This window comes from Dromaius novaehollandiae, chromosome W, assembly GCF_036370855.1.
Source record: "Dromaius novaehollandiae isolate bDroNov1 chromosome W, bDroNov1.hap1, whole genome shotgun sequence".
Taxonomy (NCBI): domain Eukaryota; kingdom Metazoa; phylum Chordata; class Aves; order Casuariiformes; family Dromaiidae; genus Dromaius; species Dromaius novaehollandiae.
Genome location: NC_088130.1, coordinates 16388846 through 16410576, shown reverse-complemented (window position 1 = coordinate 16410576; position 21731 = coordinate 16388846). Strand labels below are relative to the sequence as shown.

The 21731-nt window shown below is 39.0% G+C and overlaps 1 protein-coding gene across 6 annotated transcripts in view; it reads left to right on the top strand.

Annotated features, from left to right (window-relative positions):
• The window catches only part of LOC135323435 (Golgi membrane protein 1-like), a 55506-nt gene extending 34402 nt beyond the window's left edge, over nucleotides 1-21104 (top strand). For 5 of the 6 annotated variants that reach the window (XM_064500686.1, XM_064500688.1, XM_064500685.1 and 2 more), the window contains 7 exons: nucleotides 1237-1291; nucleotides 2298-2400; nucleotides 8904-9042; nucleotides 13450-13579; nucleotides 14903-15190; nucleotides 17782-17904; nucleotides 18231-21104. In XM_064500686.1, the coding sequence (XP_064356756.1) occupies nucleotides 1237-1291; nucleotides 2298-2400; nucleotides 8904-9042; nucleotides 13450-13579; nucleotides 14903-15190; nucleotides 17782-17904; nucleotides 18231-18298 (906 nt within the window). In that variant the 3' untranslated portion in view covers nucleotides 18299-21104. Of the gene's footprint in view, nucleotides 1-773; nucleotides 898-1236; nucleotides 1292-2297; nucleotides 2401-8903; nucleotides 9043-13449; nucleotides 13580-14902; nucleotides 15191-17781; nucleotides 17905-18230 lie in introns of those variants that run through there. The other variant, XM_064500690.1, reaches the window with a different exon arrangement.
• Nucleotides 21105-21731: the final 627 nt, after the last annotated feature.

The window sequence follows — 21731 nt, the reverse complement described above, 5'->3', positions numbered from 1 at the left end:
AATGACCAGTGCTTTGAATTGGGGCTTTTTCAAGGATAACTAAAGGACAAATCTACTTTTCTGCTCTGTGTTGACCTGCTTGTATTAATTGAATGCTCTCCTCCTCCTAATCAATTGGTACGAATTACTTCATGAAAATGGGCACTAATTGACAACGTTGTCAGTGTCTCAGAGTGACCTGAGCAAACAGCATGATTGTAGGCATTTTGCTGTGCGAAAGCAATGTGGACATATGTACATATCAGTACTTGAGCTGCAGCTTAGGGAAACTGAGGACCTGATGTCTGATCTCAGACCCCTGCAGAATATTGGGGTTTCTTGGGAAAAGGATGGCTAGGAAATCATAATGAAGAATAAGAAATGCATGTTCTTAAAACTGGATCATCTCTGAAGGGTCAGTTATCTTTTCTGTAGTGTTAAGAAGAATCTTCTGCACCAGACTTTCCAAATACTAAATGTAAATCTGAATTATCATGGTATTTGGCTCAGAGGAATTATTTTCATTTGGACTTGCTTTGGTCCTGTGAGTATTCATGTGTCTTGGGGTGTGTGTATATGCAGGTTGGTAAAAGGGAAGCAGGGGGAAAGCGGGACAAAACACATTCGTATGTTGACTGCTTTTCTGAACTCCAGAGAGTGAGAGAGAAGCGAGGGAATGGGAGAACGGTACTCCAGCGCTTGCTTGTTGAAGGAAGGGAGAGGATAATTAGGAGAAAATGATGCAATGCTCAGCGTTGATTTCATAGAGTTCCTTTATGCTTGTTCTGTGACTCATGATTTGATACCTCATCCGTGCATCCCCGAATGCAAATATGTGGATTCCACAGTCAGAGAGTGGTTGATGAAATGAGCTGTCCCACGCTGTATTCTTCCTTCAAGGCCTGCTTGATAAATACAGTAAATCTGACTGTGATTGTGAGCATGAGATTAAACAGGAACAGAGCAGCAAGCCATTTTAGCTGTGGGCTCTTTGAATTCTTCCCCTTCTCATTTAAGTGCAGTGATATTTAATGATTTTTTTTTTTATGGTTCACTGGTAAATCTGGGTTAGAATGAGTGTTTGTTATTTGTAATAATAAATCTTTACAGCAGCTAATGCAATTTTTGTGTCTGGCTTTAATTCAGCACTTTGCGAGGAAAAATCTTGTTGCAAGTTCTTTGGTCAGTGTTGTTTATAACATTAATGGAAATGCGCACCCTTTGCAAATAAAACATGTTCTGTTTTGCTCCTTTCAGGCGACACTGATGAATAACATCACAACAAATGAGCAATTGATCCAGAGTCTACGAGGTATGTCTTAATACAGTTATGCTTCACTCTTGTATTGGATTTTTAAACCTCTTTTTAAGATTTGTGTTAATCAGAGCCTTCTCAGAATACTTCCTTTCTTCCCCAAGTCACGGGGAAAGTTCAGGAATTGCCATGACTTGGACCCTGAGTGTGCGCAGAGTTCAACTGCCCATGCAGGACTCCTGACCCTTGAACGCTAATGATAGAAAATAATATGAAATAAAAATTAATTTATGTATTGTTAATATATTTATTCTTCATTCTACCTTTTGCAGCATATTCTTGCATTCTTCCCTGAGGTGGTTGGGTTATGCGTTTTGGCACTGAGGGAATTTGCAAACTTATATGTTGAACAAGAAAACTTGGCCTAATTAATTTCTATTCATTTTGGTGCTTCAAAATCATTGCTAGCAATTTATGCCTCCAAAATCTGGGGGAACTGATCAGTAAGTTCTGTAAACTGGCAAATATGCTGTTAGTTCTCCTGATGCCCTCACACAAAGCTTTCTGTCAGGAACAGGGAAGTCCTAGTGTTATAGCATGATGGATGATGTTTGAAAACAAAAAAGCTCTAAATCACAGACTGCCCCATTTTTGAGAAACATAGCTGTAAATTGCATATTATTGAAGGAAGAATTGTAAGCTTGTCTTTAATAAACATGAATGATATTTCATACTATGTTGCGATCAGTCTTTCATAGACATTAAGACTTCCTGCGCTGAAACCCAGCAGAGCCAGAGGTTGCAAACAAGCTAGAGTATTTCTTAGGAAGAGAAGGGGGTCAAAATCTAGGTTATGCAGTTTTTGTTAGTATATGCTAGGCTGAAAAGCTTATTGAGTCTTATAATATCCTGATGATGAATAAATTCTGCAATTGTCTATGTATTTGTCTACAAAATACAATGAATACGATGGATGGAGTTGAAGTGTGCTTGCTATCAGATCTGTTATTTGATGTTTCTATTGTTAAAAAAATATATATGTATTTAATTCTGTTTTGGTCAGGACACTTGAAAGAGTTACAGACAAAATATGGAAAGCTGCAGCTGGATGTTTACCAGTTTCAGAAGAACCAGACCAACCTTCAGAGGAAGTTCTCGTATGACCTGTAAGTCTGTCTGTCTGTCTGTCTGTTTGTTTGTTTTAAACAATAGCTTCTAGAGTTGTAGGTGACTTGGTTATAACCTGAAGTATTCTTTTGATAGCTGAAATGCCTACTATAGGCATACAGTTGAAGATGAAAGTAACACCTGACACTTTCTCTAAAATTGCTCTCAGTTGATCTTGGGTCAAAGAGGATATAACTGCAATTCCATGTACACTTTTAGTCCTTGCAGCCCCCAACATCTCAGCATCCATAGACTTCTCTCACAATTCTTGATGTTCCTTCCATTGGAGGAGGAGAAAGGTAGCAATATTCTCACTTCAGAGGTGGGGGGAAACTAGGACGCAAAGTGGCTAAAGGCTGGAGAAGCTTAAGGACCAAGATACTGGAATACCCTTTGAGAAGCTGTACTCCATTGAGTTGCCAGAGGTCATACAGCAAGCTTCTGGTAGAGTTAGGGTCAGACCGTGTCTACCATCCATACCTAGTCACATTTTTTGAAGAAATTTCCCACTGAATTGTAAGTCATGGATAACTGAACATAAGTGCTTATTAGTATCCCTGCATTAAATACACATTTCTGATATTCCTAGGAATTTCTCCTGGGTTCTTTCTGCCTAGTCAAGCTGTTCAAAAATGTTCTTATCCCCCCACCTCCTATTATATCTTCTGTCTGACACATGGATATACCTTGTTGGCCTATGAGGCTTTTGTTTTTGTGTGCTCTTATAATGAATCTCTGTCAATAATGTAGTTGTTCCATTGGAATTTATTTTTATAGCAGTCACTTTTTATTCAAATTTTATAGGAATTCTGACTTAGAAACTCAACATGGAAATCACAAAGAACTGGAATTCTGCAGACCAAACTTGAAATATGTTTTTTTTTCTCCACTTAGGAATTAAAGATTAGTATTATTGCATTTAGGGTACATAGTGATCACTGGTTGGTTGTGTACTTTTTTTTTTTTCAAAGACATTATTACTCATTTAATAGTGATGACCCAGACAGAGTGTATTAGCAGAGTTCTAAAAGTTTAGGACTTTTAACAGAAAAGGAAGTTGAAGACCTAAGTTTGTACTGAACTTCTATTAAGCTGTGTTGCACTCGTGGGTCTGTTAAAGTACCATTTTTCGCTCAGTTACACCATCTTTCTTGGAAGGCTGAGGTCAGCAAGATTAAATGTGTTCATAGTGCTGTACAGTCATGCCCTGCATGAGAGGTGAATCCTTGAAACTGGATTTATGTACAAATGCAGACAAGTAATACAAAGCAAATAGAGTAAGTCTGATTTCTGAAAGCTCAGGCTTAATGCCCAGGTTTTGTGCACTACTTTCAAGTACGGCTCTCTTGAGGAAATCCCAGACAGAGCATCCCTGCTCATGAGAATATAATGTACAGAATCCTTCTTTGCTGAAGAGGAGAAGATCGCATCTGGAGGGTGCAGCTCCAGCATCAAGGTTGGCTGAAAGTAAAGAACTAGGCAAGCGATAGTGATGAAGCCACGCTGCTTACTCAGTGTTTGCTTGGGTCAGGGTGGATGTAGAGACAGGAGCGATAATTTAGTATGGTATTGGCTGAACGACGACTAAGCAGCTAGCTTTTCTGCCTTTTTTTCTGCCTTCGCACTGTCCTGAGGCAGATGCAATAAATGCCAAACCCTGTAATATCTCCTGCAGTCCCTCCGTGGAAATACACAAAACGAAGTGTTCTCAGTCGAGGATTCAGTTCAGCTGGATAAAACTGAAGTGGTTGTTTTCTATTTCTGGATTTTGTGGCTATGCAAGTAAGAAAAACATACTTTGCGCTCGGATTTCTATGGCACGTTTCGTAGCGTGGGCACCCTGTAGCACTCTTAAAATTCCACCAGAAACATATATTTGCATTTTTTTCTATGCTGCTTGCCGTACCTTGGGGGGGATGTGTGAACTTTAATATTTCAGTAACGTAACTTAACGTTGCATTCTGGTAATTGTAGAATCACGTGCTAGAATGTACTCGATGGAAAACGTTCCCTGTTTATTTTGTTGTTTTGTTATTAAATGTAACTTAATACTGCTTTTAAAGGCTTAAGAATCATCTTTTTCCACCTTGGTTACAGGGCTAGAAAAACAAGTATTATTACAAAGGCATTCACATTGCTTTTAATTTTTTCCAATATTAGTAGTAAACAAATGTGGTGCTTCTCTGTACAGCTTAAGTAAGCCTTGTCAGGAGGGGAAGTTAGACCTGTTATGTATCATGCCAATGTTTCTTCCTTTGATTAGGAGTTGTATGGATTCAGGTTTGGCATCTTAAGTGACAAATTACTTTGCTTAGTGGGAAAATGAAGAGAGAGAGTATTATTGTATAATTGTAAATGTTATGAAAATGTGACAGAAGCCAAATGCCTATATTTTTCAACTGCACAAATTGTAAATTGCCTTTTTTTTTAAAAAAGGTGCTGTACTATAGAAGACAGTGATAAAAATTAACAGTGCATGTGAGATAGATAAGAACAAAATCTGTTGATTTAGAAGCTGCAAAAGCCATGAGTTTTTCTCAAACCTAAGTCTTGTGAGAAAGCCAGAACACCCAAATTTGCTGCCCTTAGGTGTCTGTGTGTGGACCTTCCCTGAGACAGCCTGATCATTCAGGGAGGGAGGGAGACGGGGCCCTATTGCTAAATAAGCACTCAAACGAGCTGCTTATGTTTTATAGAAACTGTCCATCACGCCCACCACCTCGCAGGCTGCGTCCCCTCCGTGTTGCTGCGTGCTAGTGACCAGTCCAGAGCTCTTCGTTCACTGCTGTCATCCTTATTTCCTCCTCTTTGACCTAGTCACAACCAGTTTGAACTCACCTTTCAAAAAAGAAGCAACGTTTCAAAAGAGTAAATTCCTGATGGTAAAAATACATGTGCCGTGCGCATTAGATGCACCCTCTCATAGCGTGAAATGATATTCCTACTGAGTAACTAGGTGACAGTCAGTTTGTTATGTGTTTTCTGGGAGGGGAGATGGAAAATACGTAACAGATCTGTCCTTTTTAAAGGAATCTGGCCTACTTTTAAAATGATACTAGGAACGTCTTTCACACTGAAAAGTTAAAATGAGTCAATGAGATGGCACAGAAAAGATATGTAAATTGTCGTCGCAACCTGCAAAGTCGTATTTTGCTCTCCTGTGGCACTGGAGGTTGGCAGCAGTTAGAGAAGGTTTCAGCACATCTTACTCTTGAAGCTGTGTCATGGCTAAGGGTTGCTTTTCACAAATAACGTGCTGAATAGGCCCAGCGCCCTGGTGGAAAAATACGAAGTACGTATATACAGCACGCTTTGGGGACTGTCTGGGACCGTCATTTGGAAACCTTACGCAAGGATGAGCAATGGCTGATAGTGTTAGATTAGGTTAGAACTAGGGAGACCTGAATAAGCATTGCTGTGCAAAATTGGGCAGGCTGGTGGTTCCAGGCTTTGTAGGCTATTGGAAAAACTATTAAATTAGCAATTGATCGTTTAAAAAAGGAGGGGGGATATAATTCTGAAGAGCTTGCTTCCTGCCCCACCGTCCCCCCAGATACAGTAAATGTGAATTGGTGTTTCAAATAGACTGCTGCAAAATCGGAACTTATTTTTCACACCAGAGAGCAGGGTTTTTTTTATTTTTAAAGGTAGGAGAAGCAAGTTAAGCATGTAAGTTTGCTGTTGTGCTCTTGAAAATCCTCTCTCCCATATGAAGTAAACTCGGAGATCTCTAAGCCAGGGAAAAAGACTTTCATTTTAGCAGATTTTTTGAGTGGGCTTAGCATTTTCAGCACAGAAGTCAGCAGTGAGTTAGGTGAGCTTACTGCTGTTGCATGCAAGAGGTGGGTATGTCCCTCAGCAACTGCCTGGCCAGGAGCCCTGCGGTACCTACTACGCACAGCCCTGTCTGCTCGCGCAGAGCTCGCTCAGCCGGACAGCATGGACAAGTCGGGAGCTCCCCTTCCTTCCAACACCATCCCATCTCCCCTGTGGCGGTCAAAAAGAAACAAAGGACTTCAGACTTTTAAAACAATTTGAATATTCAGGTGCATTTTGATTCCTAGGAACATGTGTTTTCTTTCTCTCTGCCAGCTTCTTTGGAAATGTTGTTACCTGTAGCAAGTTCAATAGGTAGCTTAATATTTGCAGTCCTGATAAGTGTAAGAGTGTGAGTGAAAGAATCGCCTTTTCGGCATATATGAAAGTTGCTGACGATACCTGCTCCTGATGGACAAAGCTGCTCTATTTCTCGTTATTTAATCTTGCGAAAGAGAAAACAAACCTCAGAGACTGAATTTTAAGAGTACTAGTTTTGCATGTTTGGAGTATGTCACGTTGATGGGATGATGTGGAGAAACTAGTGCTGTTCTTATGCTTCAGGTTTTTGTATGCATGAATAGAGTATCTTTATCTCCAGAATTCCTGTTCTGCAAGAAGGAAATTCCTTCATAGCTAGTAAAATCAAAATGAATTTGTCACAGATGTTACGTGAACTTTGTTTTCATGTGCAAGATGGGATGAAAGAGCATTTATAAATGTTTGCTCTCTCTCCAACTTCAGCTTTGCAATTTATTGCCTTTCTCTCTCCAGTTCCCAAACTGAGATGCAGGCAATTCTAATTTCCTCGATTTCCAAGGAATTAATGAATGTGTACATAACTCAAGCCTTCGTTTTATAGTCTCTGTTTGCCAACTTACAATGCACTGCTTATTTTGGTGACTCTTCTATGCTCTAGTGTTAGCAAAATCACATATTAAAATAGTGTGTAGTAAGGGTACGAAATGGAAGAAACAGTAATAAAGGTAATTAATTTGTCAGCTGATAGCACATCTGTCAAACACTCCTTTTCCTTTCCAGATGTGAACTACAGATCAAATTTTTTGCTTTTAGAAAGGAAGGGTGGGGAAGAATGATAATGCAGTACGAGCAAGTGACTTGCTGCCTTAGAGGACACATGCCCCGGGAATTCCTCTGGATTATGTGGTACCTTATTTGCAGTTTGAGAAACTGGACCGTGCTTGTCTAAACCAGCTGTTGTTACACAGCAGGGGGAATTAATGCTATGACGGAGCCAGGCTGGGAAATTCATCCCCCTTCCTCAGTGAGGGGGGATAAAACTTGCAGCATGTTAACTGTCTTGTTGTACAGCTAATGTGGAGAGAGGTTTTCCATGTGCAAAGATGTGTTTCTGGAGTCCGCATCTTCTGGCATTCAAGTTGTTCAAAGTTACCTTTGAGGGGAAAAAAAAAAAAAAAAAAAAAAAGGAAAGGGAGAGGAAGAAAGAAAAGGGGGAGAAAACCCTTTGCCACAGTGGCCAGCGAGGAAGAGAAGCAGTGTGGTCTCCAGCCAAGCCTCTTCCCCAGGCACGTTCTGCAGCATGGTGGGTGCTGCTGCTGCTGCTGATGGTGACAATTTTTCGCCTTGCTTTCCCCTAGCATGATGAACTTCTCTTTGAGACCTGCTCAAACCCACTGCTTGCTGTTCCTGTTCATGACGGGATCAAAGTGTACGTAGGGTTGTAAGCTGTCTGGTTGCTAAGCATTATGCATAGGTATTATTATTAGTGCTTATCTAGTTTATTTGCTAAGTCTTGCTTTTCTTCCAATATAAACCAAAAGCTACAAAACGGAGTAGGGAGAGGGTGGGGAAGAAAGGGTAATCTCGCACTGATGGCAGTCACATCCCATGAAAAACCCAACGTGACAATGCTATTGGGGTTTGCAGGTGCAAGGCCATGAGAATAACAGCACAAGAACAGCAGCAGGAGAGCAAAACGGGGACATACTGCCAAGGCAGCTTGAGGAAAGGCACTCCTCAGACAGCCGAGGGGAAAGGCTACAGAGCTGCAAGTGAAAGGCAGGCTACAGAACTGCGGATGGAAGACCCTTAGTATTATTAAGGCACTTATGGCACTGTGCAACAGTAGTAAAGTATACAAAATACTAAACACTTGAATGTTTAGAAAATATCCCTACTGGAGCTTATAACAACCACTGAAGAACTCTGTTACGTACCGTTTTCTTACATCTTGCAACACTGCACTTTGGTAAAATATTGAGCAAGGGTGTTTAGTTGGCTAACAGTAACTTGCCTCTGTTTACCATAAAATGGCTTTGAACTAGTACCTTCCTGTTTCTTCTTCCTATCTAAAATGAAAATCTGTATTTCTGTTCTCATACCAGAAAGGTTTCAAGAATCAAAATTGATTTTTGACTTTACTTAAATGACCTGGTTAATACAAGGCAAGAAAACTCACATAGCTTGTTGAACTGGTCTGACAAAAGCACTTTAAATTAATTTTTTCCAGTGGGACTTGGACCACCTGCATATTAAGTTTGTCCTTAGGATTTAGGTTAACACCCCCATTTCTCTACTATCTTTTCAAACTTAAGTGCAGGAAAGGAATAAACCAGTTTATGAAAACTTTTTAGAAGAGTGTTTCTCTTTATTTTACAGATGCAGATAAAATTAGCAACTGCTAACTTTTTCATGTTTTCTCCAGGTCACAGTGCATCAACCAGATGAAAGAATTAAAAGAACAATGTGAAGAAAGAATAAATGAGCTTACAAAAAAAGACAGTGATATACCAAAGATCAAAGAAAACAAAGACTTCTCAGAAGATTCCAACAAGAATCTCCAGGTAAGGTGTGGAAAACTGCCTAAAAATCTTTTTCTGTGTAATTCTCAAGGGGCTCTCCTTCCTTCCATCCCCAGCTAACATCAGCCCATCTCGCTAAGTTTTGAAGAGCTTTCATTTGCATTTGCTGAATGGTTCTGATTTATGTGAAGTTGAATGATTTGAAGGTAAGAAGCAGGCAGAAAGACTACTCTCCAAATTACTCTGACTCGGAGAGATGGGCAGAATTTGAGAGGTGGTGCTGGGAGCGGTGAAGAGTCTGGTCAGGTGTAGTTACACCTCTGAACTTTGCTGCACAGCTCATTTTGACTTTGTTAAGGGAGTTAGTTGCTTTGTATTTACAGGTGCATGTTAAAGATGAGGATAAATTTGGTATGAATCACTTCAGAGTAGCAGCAAGGCTCAAGTATGACATTATAGTCATAGGTCTTCACTAGGCACTTAAAGGTTCATCAGTTAAGAGTTTTCACAGAAATACCAATTTCATACTTGTATGGTGGGAATGAGGGGAAGATCGAACGTCTTACCTTGTTGTTTTTGGACATGCCGAATTGAACTGCGAAAGGCATTGCTGTACATAACATGAGAAGGCTCACTAAAATAGTGCAGGCTTGCCAAATGTGGTGGCTATGTGCCAGCCCACTCTTTCTTCCTGTGGTGTGTGGAGGGAGAGGAAATCCTCAAGAAAAGAAACTTCAGATCATCCTGTTGTCTTGGCGTGTTAATTATTGATGCTTCTTCAGTGAAGTGGGATTAGAGCAGGGATAGGTTATGCTTGCTACTGATGGTACTGGAAACGTGCAGTGAAGCCTCTCTGGCAGAAGTCAATTAATTTATGTAAATGTACCAAACTGTTGTGTCTTCAGGACTGTGTGCAGCTGTGAGAGAAATTATATTTTTATATATATGTTCACCACTGGGCCTTTTCTCCATGGTGGGTGGCGTCCTCTCATTGCAAAGGCACATATGTTTTCTGATGGTATATGCCCTTTACGCTTTAGTTAGGAAAATGCTAATAGAAGAAACAATTTGATGACTTCACAAATGGAAATGGTAAAGAAACTAGCACTGAAGCTGGTTTTGCAAATAGCTGGAAAAAGGTGGGGATAAAAGTGGCTGAAGTATCACCTGCACAAGATCCCTCCCAGTTCAGATAATGGTTCCCTTCTTTGTTCCAGTCTGTGTCTGTTCTGTTCTCCTCCTACACATCCCTTATGTAAAATGGTGGAAGAGGGACTGCTGAAGTGGGAGAACCAAGGCTAGTCTGAAATACCGTATGTCATTATTAGAGCATGCAGCTGTGAGATCTTCGTTGTTTGAGACAGCTACAAAATGAATGAAGCATGATGGACAGGAACCACGAGCCATTTATCCCTTTAAAAAGAAGCGAAAGCTCTTGTTGTCCAACTCTAATTTTTTTAATGACACTGTCAGATAAATTAGCAAATAAAAAGTCCATCTTTTGGAGGTGACTAGGGAAACCATGTTCAACAAAAGTATCTTGATTGATGTCAAGAAGGAAAATGCTCACTATTTGGGAAGTTGACCTGGGGGAGGGCATCCTAAAGAGGAGCTGAACTTAACTTCCAGTGTTGCTTTCAGGCAGGTATTTGTTTAAGTTACTTGTACCAACATGGGGTTCATCTCCCTTGTGACCAATTCCAGTTGGAGGAGGAAATCATCCCAGAAGGAAACTAGGGAGTTCGGCTTAAGCTCTTCTACAGCATGTTTTTAGCCTCTTTCAGCAACTTCCAGAGTTGGAGACAATCCTGGCTCAAAGTAGGCAGCAATTTAAAAGGAGGGCTGATAATCTGCCCTGTCCAAGCTATAGGATGGTCCCAGATGAGATAACCACCAATATAGCTGCAGGCTGAATAAATGCTGTCTGGTTGCATTCCCCAGTATTCAGGACAGTGTTTCTTATGTCAGGTGGTAACTTTCTCACTTCTCTGTTTCACACAAGGCTTGCAACTTTGGCTTGTACAAAGGCTGAGTTATTTGTCATTAGTGCAAGGCAACCGTCTAGAAATCTGTAAACCAGTGTTTTTAGCTGGAATAATTCCTGTTTTCACAGATCACAGTAGCTGGGCTCCTGCGATTTTGGGGTTTTCATGCTGAGTTTGCAAGATGTAAATACTTATGTAATGGAAATACCAGAATTAAAATAAATTAGAGAAGGAAAATGGAGAGGTGATTGGTTAATAAATGCACAACTTATTCTCACAGCCCTCTCTTTTGTGGAGCAATGTATACCCCTCAGTTGAGGTGTATACAGTGTGTTCATTCATCTCCTGCAGGTTCCAATAATTACCCTTTTTTATCCAGAAGACACCACTTCAATGTAAAAAAAAAATTTCAGCATACGCACTGCTCGTTTGACACTGTCATAAAAAATTGCCAAGTTAGACATTTAAGGTAATGTAAGTTGAGTGTTTTTGCATGTTTGTTTAAGAGGTGTTTTCTTGCTATTAAGTGCAGGATCAGTATTTTTACAGAGGAATTCATGCACCAGCTTAAAGTGAGAAATAGTCTATGTTCTTTCTCTGATTTCTACTGTAGAGAGTGACTTCAAGAGGTTGAACTATTTATAACAAAGACACTTCTTTAAATGTAGCATTTTTATGTATTAATGACTGAAGGGAGATTGTGAAAAATTAACCAAATATTTTGTGGTAACATATAAGCATGCTTCCCTAGCTTTTGTAAGAGTTAATGTTAGATTATCTGTTGATGTTGAACTGGATGATGTTGACCCGACAAGGTCTTTAGTTCTGCCTGGCTTTGGCTGAGCTTAAACATTTTCAAAATAACCAAGTAAACATGTCCTACAAATCCTCTGCAGCTTTAGTTCCTTGATCATTTAATCATTTCTTTCCACAGACATGTTTGCAAATGGCAGGTGAACAGCTCTCAGCCCTGTGTTCTGTTGACCTGCTCAGAACAATAGGTAGCTACAGTTTATCAACAATCCTATTAAACGCCATAGAGTCAACAAAAAGCTTTTGGTACCATAAGGTTTCCTAGTCATTGATACAGTATCAGGTATAAAAATGTTTGTTTCGAAACATCCGTATATTTGTCCTCTCCCCACATCTATTGTAAAAAATACATAATACAAGCAGTTTCATTACAGTCTGGTTTTTGAGCTGAAGCTGGTAGAGAGCAACACAGGCTCCAGGCACACTTTCATGCTCTGTGTTTGTGTGAACTGAATTGGCACAGCTCTCAGCCAATTAAATGCTAATACGAGTAAGAGTTGCACATAAAATTTTAATTGCTGAACTGGAAGAGCTTCAAGTTAGTGTACATCTTAGCCATTAATCTTTAAGCAGGTCAGATGGTTCAGGCTCTGAGAGCAGTCTAGTACTAGTGTTTAATAAATTCTTAAGTGAGCTCCATCATGTTAAATGGATACTGTTGTCCAGTTGCTTGATTTAAATTTTTTCTTCCCTTAAGCCTGCATTCAACATAGTTTTAGTCCAGTTCTGTGCATCCTTGATTAGGTCTGATTGATGAAGTCTGATGAAGTCTGATTATGCCCAAACTCAGTTTATCTGTCTCTGCAGATTGATTGATATGAGTCAGAAAGGCAACTATGTGCTGTTAAGAAATATTTTGCTATGCTGAGTTAACAGACCAGGAACTGTCTTGCATAGGAAGGTAGCCAGCTTCTCTTTATCTCAAACTATGTTACAGATAAAACTTATTAGTTTTATCTGTATTAGTAAACATTTAGCCCTGTGTATCACCTATGTTTAATGTCTTGGATAAGATCTAGATAAAACTTTTGACAAAAGGCTGTCCCATGCCTCTACTCTGTCCTATTAGATGAATTTCTCTCTTTCTCTCTCTTCTCCCCACCCCAATCCTTCAAAAAATATTGCTGTCATGTTATTCCTTGTTTTTTCCAAAGCTCAAGTAAATAAAGATATTTGTAATATTCATATTAAAATAACAACAACAACAACAACAACAACAAAAAACCTGTGTGCCCACAGCAGAGTCTGTGAGTCTGTGTAATGTTGCTGTGCTAGTTAATGCCATCAGTTTTCATTGCACTGCTAGACCTGACATGTTAACAGGGCAGCACTGGAGAAGTGCGCACTACTACAATTTTGCTTGTTCGTTGTGTTCCTGTGAAACATTGACCAAGGACAATAACCTCACACTTAGCTGCGGTTAGATGGAAAGATATTAGAGAAAGCACGTTAAATTCTCGTGATGTATGTAATACACTAGTAACATCATTGCATGCTCAAGATTGTATGCTAATTCCATCACAAATAAAGATTTCAGTTAAAATATTTCTGAAAGTGTGTACACTTTTTTGCTATTGAATTTTGGCATAACTTTCACTACCAAACCCTGTATGTTTAGACCAGTGCCTGTCTGTGTGCATTCACTTTATAGGTTAATGTTCAACTGCCGGCCTTTAAGCAAGTGGAGTTCCAGCAGGCTGCCCTGGAACAGCAGAAAGCTGATGAAGATGTACCTGGAGCAGTACCTACGGCAAAAAGGACGGACTCTGCTCAGGCTAAAGGTGAGCTGGAAATCACTGACATCCTAATAGCAACTTGGGTAATAAGGCTTGAAATTTAATTGAACAGTCTTTAAAAATAATATATACAAGATTAAAATGGAAAAAGTTACACTAGTAGACTGAATTATAATCAGTTTTCCCTGAGGTATGGAGAAATATAATTAATTATCTGTTCAAGCATTTTTATTACCAGCATTGCTACTGTTTCAGTCATGTGTTGTAACTGACCTATATTGCATGTAAGGGAAAGGAAAAATATAAAAGCCTGTAGTCATATGCCTGATTTACTATGGAGAAAATGTCCTGCTTTTGGTAGCAAAGACTTTTAAGAACCTTTAAAATTTGCTGGTTTAATAAGTCTGACACACCTAGCGCCCCACCCATCCTTAAGGGATAGCTGAAAGTTGTTAGGCTTTAAGCAAACACACGTTCCTGCCTTTCATATGTTGTCACAGGGTAAAATGTAAGTAAGGGAAATGATATGCAGGAAATCAGATTAGATCACCTAATGGTTGCTTTTGGCATTAAAGTCTGAGAAGCTGTGAATTTGAACGGATGGCTACTACTGCCTCAGTCTTGCATAGTACTGTGTGTGTTAGAAATTCAGTTTCCTCTTCAATTATTCTGTGTTATCTTAAATTACAATCTTGGGAGTACTGCAGCTCTCATTTTAGAAAATGAGAGCTAACTATTCAAGACAACATCTCTATATAGTTTCTTCAGGCAAATTGTATCCTGATGTTATTTAGTCAAAAATAGAGATACACAGGAAAAAAGATGAAAGCAACAGCCTTCCTGCACTGCATCTCCATATTTAAAAATAAAAACAGCTTTGTTTTACTTGCAAAACTGTCCATGTGACTGCTTTGTTCTAAACTATTTCTGAACGGCAAATCAGTTTTATTGTTAATAATGAAATGCAACACACACAGAAACCTCTTTTTGCATACCTCTAATGCTGCGATAGCAGATACTTATATAGAACATCACAGTTTTGTATTTAAATGGTTCTGCTTCACTTGCCCAATTTATTAACTGTATGTATCAAAATTTTAGGTAGGTAGAAGTGTGAACCTGTTAATATTGAACAAAATCACAGTAGACTTTACAAATCTCATTCTGCAGCTGTCTGTAGTGTGAAAACAGGGGACTACTTTTGTCTCTTTCTCTTTGGAATTGATGTGGTTAAAAGATTTTTTCCTCCTTCAGAGGAAAAATAGGTATTGAATGAGAAGGACAAAGCAGTATTTATTTAAGGTTTCTAACTTTTGGTGCCACTAAAAAGCATTGTTTTGTACTCAGAGTGATTCTTATTGTTTACAGAAAGAATAAATGGCCTTGTTGCCATCAGAAAACAGGAGCCTAAAGCAGAGGAAGAGAGGCTTTTTAGTGAACTGAAAAACTCCCAGGATTCGCTCAAAGTTTCTGCAGGCCCTAAGGAGATGCCACCTGAGCCAGAGAAAGGACCGAATCCGTATGAAGCTGCAAAACATGTAGCTGGGCGAGAGGCCATAGAGCCAGCAGCAGAGCAGGCTGCCAATGAGGAGGTGGAGCGGGAGCAGCTCTTAAATTACGACGCTCGGCAGGATGACCCGCGCCCTGGAAAGGATGGTTGGTAGCACATTACGTGTTCTTAAGGATTGCAGAGAGATTGAAGTGTAGAATAGGGCAGGATTTCTGAGACAATAATGCCAGCTAGTCAGATGTAGTATGAGCTTTCAGAAAGGATAGCATGAAATGTAAAAGGTTAGTCAGCCCCTAGCACTCTTCGACAGTCAGTGGGTGAAGATGGAGGCTTCTGTTTGTGCACCACGGAGCTCCAAGGTTGGGATCTTGTTTTGCATCACCATAGCTGCCTTCCTCTGTGTCTCTATTGACTGTGCAGGGCACTTGGGGAAAACAGCCTCTGAAACTTTTTGGTATCAAGGCTTTATAAGAATATGGTTTATGCATTTGAAAATGAAAGTAATGAGACATTATCCATCAGGAGCATTAATGGGTAGAGAAATACTGCATACTAATGTTTTGCAGATAGTCTTTTTGTAGTGATGATGTGTCAATGTTAACTACCCCTGTTTCAAAATATACTACCAAGGGGAAAAAAGGGCCAACTCTAGAGAAGACTTCAGGTATCCGAAGTCTATTATCGTGAGCCTGGAAGACTGCCGCAGATCAGAGGTTCCAAGCAAAGGTGCCAGTTTTTGGCCTCCAGCAAGTGTGCCCCCAAACTGCCTGTCTTCACAACACCGAGCAGCAGAGTACTGATGTCATGTCTAAACCAGAGCAGAATCTAGACACCTGTCTAGCATCATTCTGCATGCTCTTAAAATCGGAGTATCAACTACTCCTTCACAGAAGAGTGATGCTTTCTTACACAGTTGGAGAAGTTTACAGCACTCTTGCAGGTTCAGATCCTTGCTTTCTCCTTAGGTCGTTCAAGCCTGCATCTTGTGTCTTCCAACAGAGTATCCCAAGTACCTTGCTACCAGCTCTTTTGAATGGAGACACCTTTCAGCCTTCCTAGCATAATGCCAAGTTGAGTCAGTGGACCAGAGAGGACAAAGGGAAGCCTTGTGGCAGTCAGAGAAGGGATTGATGCCCAAAGAGAACACTGTTTGTGCTTTTTAATCCAGTGAATGCTTTCATATAATTGTGAGTAATGATGTTAATACAGTTGATAATTTAGCAGGGATAAGTAATTTCAGCTGCATTGCTAAAGGAGTATTCTTGCAGCTGCCCCAGAGAGACTCTGGCCAGAGCAAACTGTTCTCCAAAGATATTTGACAACATAGCTATCTAAACTGCTTCTGTTTTAGCTGAAATAACAGAAGAATTTGGTACAAAAATCATGCAACAGTACAGGAAAAAATTCTACTATCCAAGTTTCTGTGAGCTAAAAGATCAGTAGGATGTTCTCCAGGTTCATTGTTCATAAAGATACCATAACTTACTGCATAGGGCTTATTACAGTCAATCTTCTTGATAATCTTCTTGATAAACTTGATGGATAGCATAGCATTTTTGGAATATAATATATAGGATGGATCTTGAAGCAGGAAGTATGTGTTTGATAAGCCCATGAGACAGAGTTTTAGAAATAGCAGGACATCAGCTAATTTTCAAGTCTAAATTGAGACTTTTGTATATATTGGGAGAGTAAGTAGACTGTTCTGTACTTGAATATGGCAACACAACATTTTTGTCAGCTACACATAAAATTCCTAGAATTTATAATTCCTGAAACAGATTGCTGGTTTCAGATGGCAGCAAGGTAGAGAAAGGTTTCTTTTATATTGTCTGAGGATCCTCTCTCTTTCAATTAAAGCTTCTTTTGAAGCTTGAGACCTGTAGGTCTACTGCTGTAAAAATCTATTTGAAATGGTGATCGGAACATGGACAATATAGAAGACTAAATGTTTTCAAGCCCGTTTTTAAGGCACTTGCTAATTAGAAGGTTCAACTTTTCCTTCTCCTTGAGAACCAGAGACTCATGTCTCTCTTAACTAGGGTATGCTCACCCTTGGTGCTGTTACAGTTTTTTCTGGTTGGTTAATTATAAAATAAGGATGGGAGGCTGGGGAGCAGAAGGAAAATTTCCATTTACTTTTGAGCTCTCCATAAAGGAATCTAAAGAAAGTAGTCAATAAAAGTTGCTTGAGATGAATCTCTATGAGTGGGATGAGTAATGACTGGGTAAGGAAATCTCCTTTACAGAAAAACATTGTTTCAAGCTGACACATCCTAAAATACTCTTAAGCTATTGTCACAGCTTTCTACTTGATGGACAAACTAAAATAAGAAGTGGGGAATCTGAGATCTCTCTTACTGACATCTAAAAGGAATACCGTGGTCAAGTATTCAGTATCTGCGTCAGTTTTTACTCTTGGGCTGTCGCGTAATGTATTCTGTAGTTGTTTAATGTCTTTCCTTTCTGTCCTTCTGAGAGCTGACTGACTTTTATTACACTTTTCAAATCACAGAAGATGATTGTCTCTGTTATCTAGCTCTTTATACAAGATTTACAGCAAAAGCTGTTCTGAAATTTAATAGCTCAAAGGAAAAATAATATGAAAATCCAATCTTTCAGCAGCAGTTCATTCAACTGCAAAATAAATTCTGTGGTAGATTGTTATAGGAACTGTTTCTTGTGCAGATGGTGTTATGGTGTAGCATAAAACTAATTAATTTAAATGTTTTTCCAGACAAACGGGGACATGAGGCACTGAACCAGGACAAAGACGTTGACTACAATTTAGATGAGAACGAAGCTGAATCTGAAACAGACAAGCAAGCAGCGCTTGCAGGAATTGAAAATAACTTGCATGGTAAAAGGAAAAAAAAACCCCTAAGTTTTACCTCAAGTACAGCATGCTAAAAATTAAGATATTTTAAATTGTCTCCTGTCACAGATGTAGCTGGCTAATTTCTGTGTGAGCTTTCCTAAGTTTTAGTGGTGTGACTCATTTTCTCTATAGCATCAGTGAAAATACTTTTAACATGTGGTGGTGGTAGCTGTAGCTTTACTGTACTGTTCAGTACTAGCAGCCCTCTCAGAATTGCTCTCACTGTGTTCTAGATTATTTTCTGGATGAAGAACTGTCACTTTTAGCTCTTAAAGAGATTTATGTTCTTTTTTCTTTTTCCCTAAAAGTTCAAAACCATGAAGATAACGTGAAGAACCACTTATTTGATCAAGCAGAAGAACAACAGAAGTCATGAACAAGGGAGGTTCATGATGACTTAGTCACCTCTTCATATAAATGCAGCAGTGACGACAGCCAAGGGATTTGAAAATGTTTCAATTATCTTCTCAAGGCTTTAACAAGGACCCAAATGAAGTAGTTTTTTGTGGTGAAGTCTTAGTACTGTTTCAGTGGTGAAAACATTATCTTAAATCTCTGGAGGCTTGTTTCAAAGCAGCCAGACCTCTGTGATGACTCCTTCCTTCCTCCTGATTATAAAACTGAAACTAGTTAGCAATAACTGTAGTAACTTTGAAGTCAACTACCTTGTACAATCATACTACGATAACAACTTGTGTGTATTGGTGGTAGGTGGGAAAGTCCTCTGCTAAGGATGCATCTCTCTCCTGACCAATGCAGTAGAGAGATCCCCAACCTAGCTTTAAGAGGAGCTTAGGCTAACTTACCTTGACAAAACATGTGAAGAAGAAAATAAATTAAACTGACCCATGCCGCAGTCTACTCTCTTGTCAGTTCTGGAACCTTTTATAGGGCAATGTAGATAGATTGTTTCTTAAGTCTCATAGGCTAAATCTGTTAGCTTATGAGATCTGTACCAGGACTGAATCATTGTCCTGCTTGATTTCATAGCTTTTAGGTATTAAGAAAAAAAAATCCTGATAACAGTATCTTCTTCACTAAGAGGTTAGCCTAGCTCTGCAGGAAGGTTCTTTTGAAAGCAGCGTTGGACTCCTTGGTTATCACTAACTTGCACAGCTTCAGAGTAAAAATTCTGTCAAATTGACTCCTGAACTTTTGATGATAGATGCCTTCTGAAATGGTGTGCTACAGCTACCTTTTATTCCACTCAGACGGTATCCTCTGCTAAAAAGTAGAAAGGCAAATGCTTGGCAAACTGTTCAAATCAAATCAAATAAACTGTTGGACTTTTGAAGAAGGTAAACCAGACTATGCATTTAACAGACATTTCAATGTCTCTGACAGGGGAAGCTGTAGCTGTTGTGAAGTGCTGTGTTATGCACAATGTATCATGTTGCTAATGTTTTGTAGTCTTTGTCTTTTTTTTGCAACTTGTTGAATGTAAACTAGAAACTAGTTTACTTGGGATAAACTAGAAATACCCTCAACTATCACTGAGACACTCTTAGGAACCTCAACTGCTTGCCTTCAGTCAGACATCTGCTATAAATAGGGATTTTTCAAAGCACTGTGGTCTATTCATAGGTCAAATCCTTCTAAGAGACAGTTTCTGTGGGATCTAGTTTATCCCCACTGTTTCTCAGCTGCTTTTAGTTTGTGTCAGAGTTCACCTGTGCACCCTCAGTACAGAGGCTATGGGGAGTTGGCTCCTGGTACTTGGTGCTGCTGACAGCAGGACACATACCCTAGTCTCGCAGGTTACAGTGCAAAAAGAAATCATGTCTTAACTGCATTTTGTGTAGCCAACTGTTTTAAATATTGTATTTGTGTCTGTTCTTAAGACAGACATTTGTGTTTAGAACCATCTTTGTGAGTATGAACCAACCTCCCCAAGACAGCATGAGAGAAGAAAGACACGACTATCTTCCCAACCAAAAATTTCATTTAAGAAAACATCAATTTGTCATGGCTTTCTTTTAATGTGCTTTATGATGATTTATGCATCACTGTGTGTCATTCTTCTAGTGTACTAGTTTACAACTCCTGTACCTTAAGGTGGCTAAGTGTGCAAGTAGAGGATTGGTTCTCTTGTATATGAAAATAGTAGTAGTTGTAATAGAGTAAAAAACAGGGCTCAAGTTAAGAGTTACCTATTATGCCTAAATTCACAGACAGTTCATTGCTAACAGATTGCCAAGTTTAGTGTTAATTGGTCTGAGAAAAGCACTGACCTCCATTACTGAGTTCATCTTGGTTACTGTGTTTTTGACTTTTTAAGCTGGATTTAACTGTGTTAGGCTACTACAGACAACAGAGCAAGAAAAACATGTTTTTAAGGAAGGAATGTGAGCATCTCTTCTAAAAAAGACAAGTGATGAGAAAGTTGAGGTGTTTCTGTTTTGATGAATTTTTTTGTTTTGAATTATTTTTCTGCAAAGTACATCTTAACATCAAAATGTTTACACATTCAGAGTAAAATAGGCATTAAGTTAGGACTTAATCTATACTATTAGCTGAGGTAAAATAAATCTGAAATTTAATAGTAACTGTTAAAGAATATACATTCTAACAGAACAAAGCATACAGTAAAACACTGTATTCAAGTTAAATGAGTGGGCCTTAACTTTAAACTGGTAAAATCTTGGGGAAAAAAAATCCTTCAGGTAATTAATACATTACCATAGAATTCTTCTAAAAATATTTGTTGGCTATACTTCTGTACAGTATCCAAACCTTACTGGGATCCTTTCTAGCCAGTTAGACGGCGTCCTCTCCATAATCAGGACCCCCTTGTACAAAGCACTGTTGTTTTACCTCTTGACACTAGGTGTCTGAAAGCCAGTGTAAAAGCAATCTTCAAAAGCCTATAGTAATACAATCTTGTTTTTATTGGCTTCAGGTGCTACAGGAATGTAATTACAGTGGTAGAATTTTGGTAGACAAGGGGCCTCTTTCTCTACTATATAGAATTATAAAATTCAAGGACTTAGTTGAACAAAACAGGAGATTCACTTGGAGCTGTGGTTTACATAATGTTGTCTATCACTAAAGTTTTTACTTGCATGAAGGAGGGAAAGCTTCTTGACTGTAATAATCTCGGAATTAAATTAACACTTTTTTAAAAACAAATCCTAATCCATTTTAGATAAGTATTTTAAAATAAAAATCTTCTCTACTGTGTATTACCTTGTTTTGTACAGTTGATCGACTTTCGATATTAATCAAAATGGGAAAGATCTGCTCTTTGGTTTTATTAGTTCTCTAAATGCAGTATGATGTGAAATTCAGTTTTTCTATCACTTGCTGTTTCATTTGGAGAAGTACAGATGGCTGTCCTTGAGCCACGGGCATGTAGTTCAAGATTTTGAAGAGATGAAAAATTTTTATGATAGCTGATGAGAATATAGTATGGTAGATGAATTCTGAGTGACCTGCACTACTGCTGGTTCACCATCTTTTCAATTATATTTTCCAGCATTTTTATTCCTGTGGCAAGGATAAGTAAGTGCACTCAAGCGTATGAATCAAGATAAGCAAACGTAAAATGCTATGCAACCTCATAGCAGAAAAAGGAGAAAAAGCACATCTTGCAGGCAGTGCTACTGCTTATTCTGAGAAGCTGCAAGTTGCTGGCAGTCAAGTGAGGTGTTCCACTTCAGGGTTTCTGCATTGCTTTCCTGCTCTAGCAGTGCTGCTGCTGAGGTGATGGAGTTAAAGTGGTATTACTCCATGCTGCAAATATATGTTAAGAGAAATATGAACAAGTGTCCTGCATGATCAAGAGGGAGTTACAAGCTTATCACTATGAA